Source organism: Pan paniscus, chromosome X, assembly GCF_029289425.2.
Source record: "Pan paniscus chromosome X, NHGRI_mPanPan1-v2.0_pri, whole genome shotgun sequence".
NCBI lineage: Eukaryota > Metazoa > Chordata > Mammalia > Primates > Hominidae > Pan > Pan paniscus.
Window position 1 is genome coordinate 109,527,162 of NC_073272.2, and position 14,179 is coordinate 109,541,340.

The 14,179-nt window shown below is 40.6% G+C and overlaps 1 protein-coding gene across 10 annotated transcripts in view; it reads left to right on the forward strand.

Moving 5' to 3' along the window:
• Nucleotides 1-14,179, forward strand: part of TMEM164 (transmembrane protein 164) — a 193,319-nt gene that overhangs the window by 32,991 nt on the left and 146,149 nt on the right. Inside the window, exon 2 of one of the 10 annotated variants that reach the window (XM_055106137.2) lies at nt 10,377-10,504. The exons of the other annotated variants lie outside the window; for them this stretch is intronic. Coding sequence (XP_054962112.1) covers nt 10,421-10,504 — 84 coding nt within the window. The 5' untranslated portion in view covers nt 10,377-10,420. The remainder of the gene's footprint in view (nt 1-10,376; nt 10,505-14,179) is intronic. 10 annotated transcript variants of the gene reach the window in all.

Consider the following 14,179-nt stretch of genomic DNA (forward strand, 5'->3'; position numbering starts at 1 on the left):
ATTACAGGCTACCATCACCGCGGCCAGCTAATTTTTGTATTTTTTAGTAGAGATGGGGTTTTACCATGTTGTCCAGGCTGGTCTCGAACTCCTGATCTCAAGTGATCCGCCCACTTCGGCCTCCCAAAGTGCTCCTATTTTTTTTTTTTTTGCAGTTATAAACTTTAAAAAGTTTACTCTTGTACAAATCTTTGTGTTTCACGTTATTTTGTAGGTCACTTTCCTTGAAGTGGAGTTACCAGGACAGGGGTATGGATGTTTTTAAGGAGCTTAATATCTCTTTTTGTTGTTTTTTTTAAAAAAAGGTAGTGCTTATGTACATTCCTACTAGCAGTGGGGACAGAGAGAGCCTCTTCCAACTCATCCTCACCAACATCAGATATTGTCACTAAAGCAAAATCTTTTTTTTAAAGCAAATTTTAAAAAAATGGCATCTAAGTTAATGTGTAATTCTTTGTTAAGGTGATTGGAGAAAAAGTTTCAAATGATTGTTGAATGATGAATGGGATCACATAGTTCTTCTTTGGCTCAGTTTTTCATAAATGTACCTTGGGCCCTAACTTGCTTCTCCTTTTCCTCATGCAGTTCCCCCCTTTCATCTTTCTGGCTCCTTCTGTTAAAATTCTACTCATTCTTTAGGGCTCAATCCTATCTGTATTCATGTACCTGTCTGTGGAGTCCTCCCTAGTTCCTCCTACTCGATATGATCTCTTGCCTTTGAATCCCTGTAGCACTGTGTACCTCTCTTGTGGTATTTATGTCTTTCTGCCCCTTTTTTTGGTTATCTCTGTACTGGCTTTATGCCTATGGCATGGACACTGGGTAATGTTATCTTTGCATTGACTCCCAGAGCCTAGTAGAGAGCTTAGTGTACAATGGGCTGATTAGCCTATCAGAGCTATGTTGAAAGGTGCCTAAGGTCTGCTGCAGATGACCTTTCAAAATATTCGATGTTGCAATTACCTGTGATGTTTACAGAACGGATTGGGATCACTGATAAGAGATGCTTTGCTGGTTACTTAAGATGGGCTGTATCTATAAGTCCTAGTCACTCTTTTTTGTGAAATTTGAATCATCAAATTTTCCAAGTAGTGATAAAAAACAATTTTAGCATATGTTAGGCTGTTCTCTTGTGTATCTGGTAGAAGTTTATGTGATGATGGAAATGTTTTATATCTGCACTGTCTGATATGGTAGTCGCTGGCCACATGTGGCTATTGTGCACTGTATGTGTGGTTACTGCAAATGAGGAACTGATTTTTTTTTTCATTTTACTAATTTTAAATACTTTAAATAGCCACCTGTAGCTAGTGGTAACCATATGGGACAGTGCAGGATAATGTAGAATATTTAAAGTTATGGTCTCTTTTTTATGGCCAAAAGAAGCTGGGTATGTATAGTGACTCACAGTAACATTGACATTGTAGTTTTCTGGAATTTTGGAGAGGCAGTCTAGACCCTGGTAGAGCCGTAGAGAGAGAGAGAGAAGGGAAGCCATAAGTTTGGTTCAAAATGGAAACTGATTCCAGTGGGAGGTGTATGTTGTGAGAAAAGGGAGATGATGCCAGATTGGTAGGATAGAGGCAGAGTACAATACGCTGGAATACCTAGAGGAGACATTTGGACATGATACGATTGGTGATAGGGAACCATTAAAGATTCATGAAAAGAGGAGTGACAGATGAGTGTGGTGTTGCAAGGTCACCTTTGCCAGGCATATGAAGCTGCTGGGAAAGGATGTGAGTTATTGGCCCCTCCTTCAGTAGATAGGGTTGGGCAGTAGTGATTCACAAACTCCATCAAAACCCAGCCACATCAGAAGACACAAATGATTTGTTTTTGCATTAGCTTCCAGTTATTGTGTGCCTTCCTGTGGTTCAGATATACACCACCATATATTGTGGAGGGCTTGTAGCTGGGGGGCTGTGGAGAATGGCCGCCTATGTGACAGGAGGCAGGCCAGTCACCTCTGCTTAGCCACAGGCAAAATTGCCATCTGTGACCCTGGTACCTTGAAAGGTGTGTCTTGAATGGCTCTTTGACTCTTCAGAAACAATCTGGGAGCCCATTCATTCTGTTCTCACTTGCCTGCTTCCTTTAAGGGCTGATAGCAAATTTCTAATTTTACTGTTAGGAGAATATTTTCAATCTCATTTTTTTAACCTTTAAATTAAGTTGAACCTTTCAATTAAGTTGAATTAATATTTCTTCCCACTACCTACTCCTTACTGCCCTCACTCCGTCCTTTATTAGATTGCTTATATTTCCATAACTGCATCGTGACCTTAGCACATGGACTTAATCATTAACTATCGTATTCCTAAAGAACAGCCTTTGGACTCATTTTTAAGAAAAAGAAAAACACTATTAAAGGGATTCTCTCTCTTCTCACACTCTCCCACATGCCCAGCTAACCCAGCCACCCTCATTCTCTACCCTACCTGTACTCCCACCCTCCATGCCCACTTTGGCTCAGGGAGATGGTCCAGCTGAGGAACAGCCTCCCTTTTGGGAAAACATGCTCCATTTAAATCATACCTAGTAAGTCTTCAGAAACCCTGACCCTGGAGGGGCTTTGGGACACAACTGACAATTAAATCTCCTGGTGTCAGGAGATCTTGCAACTGAGAACTGAGTGCCCCTTCCACCTCACTCATAATTGACAGGGGCCAGTGCCTTGTGTGGGCCTCACCTCACCTGGCATCACCACTCCTCACCCAACCTTACCTCACCTTACCCCACCATACCTCACCTCACCTTCTCTCCTGCTCTTGAGAGACAACTAGGTAACTGTGAGTAGCACTTCTCCCTTGGCATAGTGAAGCAGCTTCCTCACTGATGCTCAATTCAAGGAAAGAGAAAAGTTCTTGTCTTGAGTTACCATGGGGCGGGTGGGAAGGGGAATTTTTTTTAAAAAACTACTTTGAGCTTCACACTTAAGATTTTTACAAAAATCAATTATATTTGGTTTCTCTTTTGATCATGAAGGTGGTATAGTTTAAGGGTTGAGGCATGGATACTACTGGAATCAGACACTAGTGGACTAGAATTTTGGTTCTATCACTTGCTAGCTGTTTGAACTTGGGGAAGTTTCTTAATTTCTTTGAACCTCAGTTTACTTGTCTGTAAAATGGGGATAATAATACTTGCCTTGCATGGTTGTTGTAAAGATTAGAGAGTGTCTGTACAGCATGATTCCTGGGACCCAGTAAGGACTCAATAAAAGGTAGTTGTTATTATTAAAGCAGGTCATTTATGTTTGTAACAACCACAGGGTTAAGCTCATTGTCCCAATATCCTTTTATCTCATCCCTCAGCATGCTTGCTTTTGCCTTCCTGAAGCTGAAGATATTTATCCTCAGGGCAAGAGACATTGGGTGTGAGGGATTTAAGGAGACAGATTTTCTTGACAGAGGGATTCTTAGGTCAAGATGAGTAAGGAAAACTCGAGAGCTGGATGAGTAAGGAAAACTCGAGAGCGGCCTTTGCCAAGGAAATCTAAAGGAATTGCCACCCTGTTGGAGAGGTTTCTGTCCTGTCTGAAGGTAGGGATGGGGGATAGATGGATGAATGGATGACAGCCTTCTGCTAGCCTTTTGAAGAGTACATTTCCAGGAAAATAGCCTCTACTTTCTGCAGTGTGGGAGTGAGGGCGGGGGATGGATATTGTTTTTGAGTGAAGGAAACCTTGTGTTCCATACTTAAGCATCATGTTCCCCCACCCTGGGATGCTCTGTTGGCCTGATTTAAGGAAAGCTTTCCAGTTGATCTTTTAATCTTCAGAAATAACACCAGAAATCAGTTATGCCATCACTTTCCTTATAAAACTAACTAGCTTTCACTTAGCAGATTTTGTTCTAGGGATTCAGTGTGTCTGGATATTGAATTTTTGTACTGCCGGGGCAAGGTTTTCTGAGAGTGGTATGTTTGATGTGTGTGGATAAGGGGTTGGGGGTGGCTCAGAGGGTGAGGGTGTAGAGCATTGTCTTCAAAATCCCTGAGCAAGGCTGAGGGTGTTTCCATGTCTACTGCCCTAATGAGGATTCTAGCGAATAGGGGCAGTGCTGGCTCATTCATAGATATTAAAATAAAATGTTAAGTGGGCTTCCTTCTAAGAGCCAACTCTAAGGCATTCTCTCCAAATTTGCTTGTCTCTGTTGCTATCTCTTTTGTTAGAATGAGAAGATACTCTTGAAAAACTGTTTATGATACAAACCTATATGTTAAATCCTACTTTTAGTGCAGAGAGGCAGCTTGCAAAAAGTACATTCCACGGAGAGCCTTTTAGACAAACTCCTTTGGTAATGTGAATTGTAGCCTTTGAATTTCTTGGTTGTTAAATCTTGATTTTTATATATAGGTTTGCTTCAAGCAGTTTATCTATTTTTTACATTTTAGTAGAACGACTGGGTATGTTCCTTTTATAAAATACTCAGGGAAATGGAACCAGTGTCATGGTCTCCCTTGATCTAAGTTCCCAGAGACTTAAGACCTCAGAGCTGTAGCAGCAACTCAGCGAGTTCCATCAGCATACCGGTTCCCAGCAGCTTTTCTTTATCTGTATTTTAAGGAGTTGTATACAGAGTCACTTTTCATGATGACAAGATGCAGGGTAATATGATTTGAAAAAAGAACTGAATGAATCTTTTTTTTCCCCTCTGTATTTTAATGGAGGCAAACTGAATGAATTCTTTCCTTAGTCCCTTCTGCTGGTCTTTGCCTTGGTTGAAACCTCCTTTTCCCTTTGCTCAGCCACCCTCTGGGGTTACCTGCTGCTTGGACTGAAGTCCTAAGGCTTAGCGACAAGTAACCATGTTGCCTCTGAGGCTAGTGGGCACAGCTGAACACTAATATTTGGGCCCTAACTTTCAGCTTGATTTGAAGAAATGCCACTGCTAAATGTCATCTTTTTTTTGTGGATCCCTATTTGACTGACTCTTTGGATAAAACAGGTGGGCAGGCAACAAATTAAGTGGGAAATGTTTCTGTGAAACAAATCCGTTTAATAGTGTTACCTCATAAATAAGTAACAAACACAACTCTACCCCCTAACCCGCACTAGCCCATATAACCAGAATGGAAAAGTAGATTGTTTCTTTGTTGCTTCTGTTATGGTTTTACTTAAGTGAATTATCAGATCAGACCCCTGTTTGTACAGAAGTTTCAAAAATGTTTGTTGTAAATTGATCTGAGCCAATTTGGTTTTCCACAGTTAATTAGATTCTATTCTGGTAGGTATCATTAATCTCCAATAGTCAGAGGTAGGTAAGTGCTATAGGTTTTTCCCCCACAACCAGTAGATTACAGTGAAAGGAATTCTGATTAAATTCTGCCACGTAACTTTATTAATAATCAGGCACAAGACAGTTATACAGCCTGACCTGTACACCCAGAGACATTCCAGTACTTTTTTTGCAAACCACCATATTGTGTGAAGGGTTCACCGGAGATAGATGTGACGATATTTTAGCAGTAGGACTCAGCTTACCTTCTAATTAGAGGGCACATCTGAGTCCTCCATTAAGTGTCTGGACATAAGATTTGTTGGGACTCCTGAGCCTAAGGTGTCATTTTAAAGGGGTGAAGAATGTTGGGCTAACCAGAGTCTTATATCCAATTCATGCAAAAGTGGGAGCAACTGAATATTTCTAAATGATATACCTGTCCTGAACACTAGCCAGTTTCCCTAATGAAATATTTCTAGTATCCATTGTTGTAACGAACAAACGATCAGAAGTACTTCAGAGCTGAAGCATGTAAGTGTGACTTTTTTCCCCATTAGAAAAAAGTTGAGGTATATTTAACATACAGTAAAATTCACCCCTCTAATGGTACAGTTCTGTGAGTTTTGACAAATGCATACAGTTCTATGAACACTCCAGTCAAGATAGAGAATATTTCCACCACCCCCAAAGATTCCGCTGTGCCTTGATTGTGGGATTTTTTAAGAGCAGCTTTACTGAGATGTAATTCATATACCATAAAATTCACCTACTTAAAGTGTGTAATTCAGTGGTTTTCATATACTACATTTAAAAAAATCGGTTAAATATATACATATAACATACAAAATTTGCCATTTTAAGCATATTTAAGTGTACACTTCGGTAGCATTAATTTCATTCGGGATGTTATGCAAACACCACTCCTATTTCTAGCACTTTTTTTTTTTTTAAATCACACCAAACAGCAGCTCTGTACACATTAAGCAATAACTTCCAATTCTTACCTTCCCCAGGCCCTGGTAACCACTGTTCTACTTTCTGTCTCTATAAATGTGCCTATTCTAGGAACCTGTTATCAGTGGAATCATATAATATTTGTCCTTTTATGTCTGGCTTGTTTTACTTAGCAAAATGTTTTCAAGGTTGTAGCATGTATCAGAACTTTGTTCCTTTTTTAAGGGTGAGTAATATTATATTGTATGTATAGATCACATTTTATTTATCTGTCAGTGGACATTTAGGTTGTTTCTACCTTTTGGCTATTGTGAATAATGCTGCAGTGAATGTTAGCATACAAGTATTTGTTTGAGTCCTTGTTTTCAGTTCTTTTGGGTATGTATATACCTAGGAGTGGAATTGCTGGGTCATATGGTAATTCTATGTTTAGCTTTTTGAGGAACTGCCAAACTGTTTTCCACAGCAACTGGCCACTTTACATTCCCACCAGTAATGTACAAGGGTTCCAATTTCTACATATCCTCACCAGCACTTGTTATTTTCTATTTTTAAAATTATAGCCATCCTAGCAGTATGAAGTGGTATATCATTGTGGTTTTGTTTTGCATTTCCCTGATGACTAATGATGTTGAAGTTTATTTCATGTGCTTATTAGCCATTTGTATATCTTCTTTGGAGAAATGTTTGTTCAAGTTCTTTGCCCATTTTTTGAAAAAACTGGGTTTTTGTTGCTGAGTTGCAGGAATTCTTGATTGTAGGCTTTGATTAGAAATTTCAGTTGCTAACTAATTATCACCCCTGGAGTTTGTATTCTCAATTAGGGGTCTTCAGATGTTAATAATGGTGTGTGGTAAATGTTTAAAGCTCTGATTTATGGCATTTGCCAATTTCCATGGTCAATTCCAAGCTACCAGTCTGACCCCTCACTAAGGTAGCAAAGGAATTGGGAAGAGATGTACACAATCAACTCTTTCTAGCCAGTGCTATTGGGCTTCCAGCATGCAACAGAATGTTAACTCACCACCCTATGGTGTAGAATAAAACTAACACAGAGGCATATTTATCACAGTGTCTACACTGAAACTATTTAAATTAAATTAGACATAACTAAATAATTTTCAATTACAACACTTTAGCTCCTTCAATAAAAGCAAGAATTATTATTTGTTGAGCACATCATATGCTAGATGTGCTCCAAGTATTAATAGATATTATTAGTAAATAGAGGAGGAAATGTAGAATAAGTTAGTAGTAGGCTGGGACTTGAAGTCAGACTCCAAAGCCCATGTGTTTGATCTCTTTACTGCACTGTCTTCTATCCCATTAGTGGAATTTACTTACTGAATGTTGACTACTATAAACAGAGTAGACTACTTTCTTCTAACCCCAGGGATGCTTCTGTGTTACTTTGTACCCTCCAGCCTCTCTAAATCCTGTTCAAATTGGAATTGAAAACTAAAGCTGTGGTGGTACCACATATCAAAGAACTGTAAGGGGTTAAAAATATCCTTTTCCTCGTTGCAAAAAAGAATGTGTTGTAAGAAAAATTTAAGCAAGCGAGAAATGGCAAAAACAGAAAGTGAAAGTCCCCCATAAACCCATCTGCCAGAGATAATCATTATTAACAACTAGCATTTTTTCTTTCAGAGCTTTTTCTTTACACGTTTTTAAAAAAATAACAATGGGATGATTCCTTATAATCTGAGTCTCTTTTCACTTGATAATATAGTTAGGCTATTTTCCATGCCAGTGTGTATAGCTCTACTTTATTCATTTTAACAGCTTTGCTTCATTCATTTTAACAGCTACATAATATCCCTTGTGTGAAGGAAACGTAAGGGATTTTGAAGGGCTATTTTGAAGAAGTGATGATAGGTGGCACATGGGACAAAAAGGTTGAAAACTACTGTTGGGTACCAACAATAGAGGCACTATACTTTCCATTTCTCCCCCCAGAGGCTACTATAACTTACCTGAAACCATAAGATGAAAATCCATGAGCACTGGGAAGAGTTACAGGAAAACTCAAACTAAGCTAGTCAGGGATAATTGAGAGATAAGACTACATATCAAATTCCTTCACATGTCTTTAGGGCTTTACAGCCCTGGTCTTTGAAACTCTATTTGGAATCTTTCTTAATCTCCAGTACGCCCTGCTTTGAGTTTGGGAAACATTGTTTTCCAGGAAATACAACCTTTTAATTTCCCCTCATCTGTTCCTCATCTTGAGAGATGGCCACCATCATGTTTTCTTGCTGTGATAATCTGTCAGGTTTTTTTGTTGTTGTTGTTGTTTGTTTTTGAGACAAGGTCTTGTTCTGTCACCTAGGCTGGAGTGCAGTGGCGTGATCATAGCTCACTGCAACCATGAACTCCTAGGCTGAAGCAATCCTCCCACCACAGCCTCCTGAGTAGCGGGGACTGCCACCATTCCTTGCTTTTTTTTTTTTTTTTTTTTTTTACTTTTTTCTACAGATGGGGTCTCACTATATTGCCCAGGCTATTTTGGAACTCCTGGGCTCACATGATCATCCTGCCTTGGCCTCCCAAAGTGCTGGACTTACAGGCATGAGCTGACATGCCTGGCCTGATATGTCAGTTTTCAGTGGTTGTCAGTGTTTCTTTGTTTTCTCCTCTGTCCTAGGCACTTGTCACTAGGAAAGTGCCTAATGACTCCATCAGGTGTGGCATTTATTATTGTTGCAACAGGGAATTGATAAGAGAAAAGAAGGCTATCTGGGGGATGAGTTAGCCAAGAAGTGGAAGAAGACAGCTGTTATTAGGTTGCTGTCAAAATAGCTTGCTTTACTCTCTGGCATGTATCACTCCAGGTAATGAAATAATCCAAGAATGATAAGCTCTCAATTGCCATCTGTTGGTTTGTGATGCTGCTTGCCTTGTTCTAGTTAACATTGAACACTGACCTCACATGGCACTTGGAGAAACTTAGAGGAGGATAAGATGATCATAGGGTGTAAAGCAAACTGACTGAACACTTGCAGAGAGATGGGCTAAAGGCCAGTGGTATCAGTTTATCAGGATTTGTCTGCCTTACACTCTCTTATCCTTCCCTCTTTACCCCAGGGAGCTGGCAGAATGGTGTTTCCTCTGTAATATGACATATTTAGATTCTTTTACCAGTTTAAAGAAGTTAATTTAATGGGGGTAAAGGGGGCTAAGTTTTTAGGGTTGGGGTCAGGTACTGTCCTTTATAAGAAAGATTATGGGTGTTTGAAGCTCATGAATGGACATGTCATTATCTTTCAAATTACATGCTAAGGATCAGGTTTGTATCGTATGTATTTTACTATGCCTTCTGGTCCATATCTCAGACAAACCACTTTGTGCCAGCTGTGCTAGGTGCCAGCAGCCATGAACTGTGCCAGAGACCCTGCCTCCCTGGCTTAGGTTGATTGGACTGAGTGGCCACCTGTCACCAAGACAGCCCATCTGTCACCTAGCAGGTAACATGGGCTTGACGAGCTGAGAGCTGGGCCTTTTGTATTCCTCTCTTAGGAAATTAGAATTGGGAAGCTGAGAGCCTAAGGCAGTTTGTAACGGAAAAGAGCCAAAAGATGATGGGGAGTGGAGCAGTCATGACAGTTCATGTCCTAGCTAGTTTTTTGAAGGGACAGAAACCATGAGCAAACAGAGGGACCTTGCAAGGGAGGAACAGAGATGCCTTGAGAGACAGAAGAGCTGTTTCCTACAGACACCATGAACCCAGAACCACTTTCCAGTTCTCCTGAGGCCCAGCTTTATCCTACCCTAGGATTCAAATGGGATACCTGTATTCTTTCCACAAACCTCCCTTTTCTTGAGCCAGCTTGAATGAGACTCTGTTTTCCCACAATGGAAATTATCAGACCAGATCTAGGCTCCTACCTTTACAATCGACTTCTGGGTTGAGTCAACAACAGTTGGTTTACATTTAAGGCTGACATGAAGTGCTGAAGACTATTCTAGGTATTACGGGGAACAGTGGAAAAACACAGATACCTGATTATTTCTGTCAAGCTCAGTGCTGACGTTATGGGCTTTGAATCCGTGTTCCTGGCAAACGGTGAGAATGAAAAGAGGCAGGGATCCTGACTGTTCATTTATCACTTCACAGCTCTCAACCAACAGGGGGCCTTCTTTATCCTATTTAACCTCTCAGTAGAGTATTTGCCTTTTGCTTATTCCTCTTTCCAGTCAACTCTTGATTATTCATGTAATAGAGGAAAGCATTAATGTGAATGATAGAAGACTGCCCCACCTTGGCCTCTCTTCCCTGCCACAGCAGCATCCAGTCACAGAAATGGAAACAACTAGCAGGAGAGGTAAGGAGGCTGAAAAAAGGTGGGATGGGGCCAAGCAAATTAACATTGTTTCTTCTACTTTTATACCTTCTTTCTGTTAATAAATACTGCCTGTTTGAGTTTCTCTTCTGGTGTCACTAGGAGATTGCTGGAACAGCAATGCCATTTGCTTGATTTAAGTCAAAATATGGGATCTTTTAAAAAACTAAAATAGAGTTGGGGGCAATTGACTAGGCTGTTAGTTTCCTCTCCCATCTATTGTACCCCCTTTTTGTCGGTGCCACCCAGCTTTCTTGTTGGCTGAGTTTAATGTTGGGCCACTAGCAACCATTCTTCGTTCAGGATTTGGGACTCAGCTAGCCAAAATATCCACAATAGCATTTCTCAAAGTATGGTTCTTGACCCACTTGCATCAGAGTCACCATGTGTGCTTTTTAAAAATGCTGATTCCTTCCACCTTGAATCCATTGAAGGAAATATGCTAATTCCTGGGCCCTATCCCAGAACTATTGAGTCCATATATTGGAGTGGGAGACAGAATTGGCTTGGCTTGGAAATATGAATTTTAACTCACCCACCTCCAGGTGATATTTATGTGCTCTCAACTTTGAGAAAGGCTACTCTGTAAAATGGCCTGAGGGGATTTGGAGGGTAGCTCTGGGAAATTATCAACACTTCTCTTTCACTCACTATTTGTAGAGCAAGTGAGTGGGTGGGGAGAGGAAAGTGGGGCATTCCAGGTGTCAGAAGGTATTTTTCAAAGTGCAGATAGTTAAAGGCTGTCTACTGAAAGGAAAGTGAAGAAAAATAGAGATGCCAGCATGCTAAATTAGATGACACTTAACACTCAAACATTTGTTGAATTAATGCCTGAATAATTAAGAGTTGATTGGGCAGAGACACAGGAAGATTGTGTTTAAGTTACAGACTTGGCTTGCATCCGTGTTTCCTTCTAAAGAGACCACCTTCTCCATTTCTGCATTGTCTTTCTTTAGAGTGAAAATAGCTAGTCATCACTAACATATTTGGGGTTTCGTGGTAATTTAAATATCTAATAGGTACTGCATAATGCCATTCAATGGTTGTACCTAAATATAACCCTACTAATCAAAATGAGGATATTGTGTTTAAGAGTCTGGCTATATAGTCTCTGGTCTGATTATAGTGTTGAGTCTTTTTTCAAAAACTGTCTCTATGGAGTAAAGCAGGGTCCTGTGTTTCATTGCTTTCCAGACATTCCCCAACAAGTGCTGAATGGATTTTGTTGCAAAAGTTTCTTTGGAAGTCTATTTAGAATTCAGATTGCATTTTCCCAAGGACACAATATTCTTCTTGTGGTTCAGGTTCCCAGACCAGCTGGCAAAAGCCTATTTAATGTGAAGTAGAGTAGAAGTCCAACCCCACCAGCCCCTTACCAGAATGCCTAAAAATATTTTTGATGGGGAAAAGCCTCAGGGTTCAGACCTGTGATCCTAGGCATACATCCCAGCTTCATTCTCTGAGCAGCATCATAGGGATTTATTGTTGGAGGGAACAATTCAAACTCCTTTTCTAGGTCTCCTAGGCTTTGTGTGAGCTGACCTTTCTGCTCATCTCTCCAGTATCATTTCTTACCATGTTTCCTCTGGCACTCTATACTATCCAGGCAAAAGGAACTACTTTAAGTTCCCTGAATGCATCTTTGTAACCTCTGGGTCATTTAAGCCTTTAGCTATGCTCTTCCCTCTGCCTGGAGCCTTCTCCTCTTGCCTATCCCTTCTCACTGGTATTTTGTGTTACAGCTCTCAAAGCTCTGATCATCGCTTTTATTATAGAGTGATTTGTATGCTTTATGTCATTTATCTTCCCTTCTGCCAGACTGAATACTCCACAGAAACAAAGACCATGTCTGTGTTACTCACTGTAGTATGCCCAGCACTTAGCATAGTGCCTGGCAAGTAGTAGGTTCTTAATAATGATATGGCCGGTAAATGAATGATCTTGTCCAGGGGTTCCCACCCTCTTTTACAGATGTGGACCCTGAGATTTAGAGGGGCCAAGTTTTTTTTTTTTTTCCAAGTCCATAGCAGCTGTTTTGGAATTAGAACTTAGGCCTTCTGACTTCCAGGCAATGGTATTTTCTTCCAGAGGTATACATTTCTGTAAATAAAGTCTGAATGCATTGGAATAACTTACCCTGGGGGTTATTTGTAGCAGTCTCAAATCATTTGATCAGGGTCACTACTGGTGATATATAGAGGGAAATAGGAGAGTGAAGTAATGCAGAACATACCTTCTGTAATTTAGATTTGGATCATTTTTGCTGGGCCTGGAGAGGAGGAGCTAGGGGAGTACAGCTTACCCATGGCGCTGCTTACGGAATTTAGACATAACAGATGGCTGTTCATTATTCTGGGATTCCACATCTGTACAGAGTGTAGAACATAACTGAATACCCAGTGGGTATTTCTTGATTATGCGATTTGCTAAAATCACTCTGCTAGTGTGTTAAAAATACCATTTAGAGTTTTCTATACCATTTACCATTTAATTGATAAGCATGTGGTTTGATAAATGTTGTTGTTATTATTGTTATTAGAAGTAGTTTTATGTAGTTCTTATAGAGATATAAGGGCCTTTAGATCATTTGATTTGGGGCCCTGCCTCAGCTATTAAAAATTGCATTGTACCTTAAATACCTGTTGCCTAATATTGTTTGCCTTCTCATTGTGACTCTTGGGGGTTTCTGCTGCTCAGAATAGAATGGAATCTTTCATAAGACTGGATTAAAGGGCATACGGCCTAATGCGGCAGTCTCTAACCTTTTTGGCACCAGGGACAGGTATTGTGAAAGATAATTTTTCCATGGACTGAGGTGGGGGGTGGGGGAGGATGGTTTCAGGATGAAACTGTTCCACTTCAGATTATTAGGCATTAGATTCTCATAAGGAGCATGCAACCTATATCCAAAGCATGCAGCCTAGATCCCTCTCATGCTCCTATGAGAATATAATGCTGTCACTGATCTGACAGGAGGTGGAGCTCAGGCGATGATGCTCACTCATCTGGCACTCACTTCCTGCTGTGTGGCTTGGTTCCTAACAGGCCATAGATTGGTACCATTCTGTGGTCTGGGGGTTGGGGACCCCTGGCCTAATGGATCATCTTAGTAAAGTTCAGAGGCATTTAGGAGGAAGACCCATCTGATGACATGCAAGGAGGAAATATCTGTAGACCCCTGGAGAAGAGGGAAAGCAGTGCTTTTCCATGTGTAAGCTTGGGACTGAGGGTTGGATTTTTGTGGTAGGTACATGACTGGGTGGAGAGGATGACATTCCTCAGTTCTCCACTTGGCTTTCAGTAGGACACACTTCAGGAGTCCCACATCAGGATGGCTTTTTTTCTCCCTGTGGTGAAGAAAACAGGTGGCAAGTGGCTAATTAAAACCATCGTAAGCCCAAAAGCTAAACTCAAAGGCCTTTGAGAGCCTTCCATTGGGCTGCCCAAAGTCCTTAGAGGCTGGTTGGCCAATGTAATGAATAATAAAGGAAATTCATTGAACACCGTTAAGAAAAGATAATGCATGTCTTCCTTCAAACCATCAATGCTTTGCCCCGTCACTGATTTGCTTGTGCGACCCTTCTTTTATGTCACTCTGAATAAACTCCCCTTTGTCTTTCTGGGCCGAGGGAACCAAATGAGTATAGAGGGACTCTT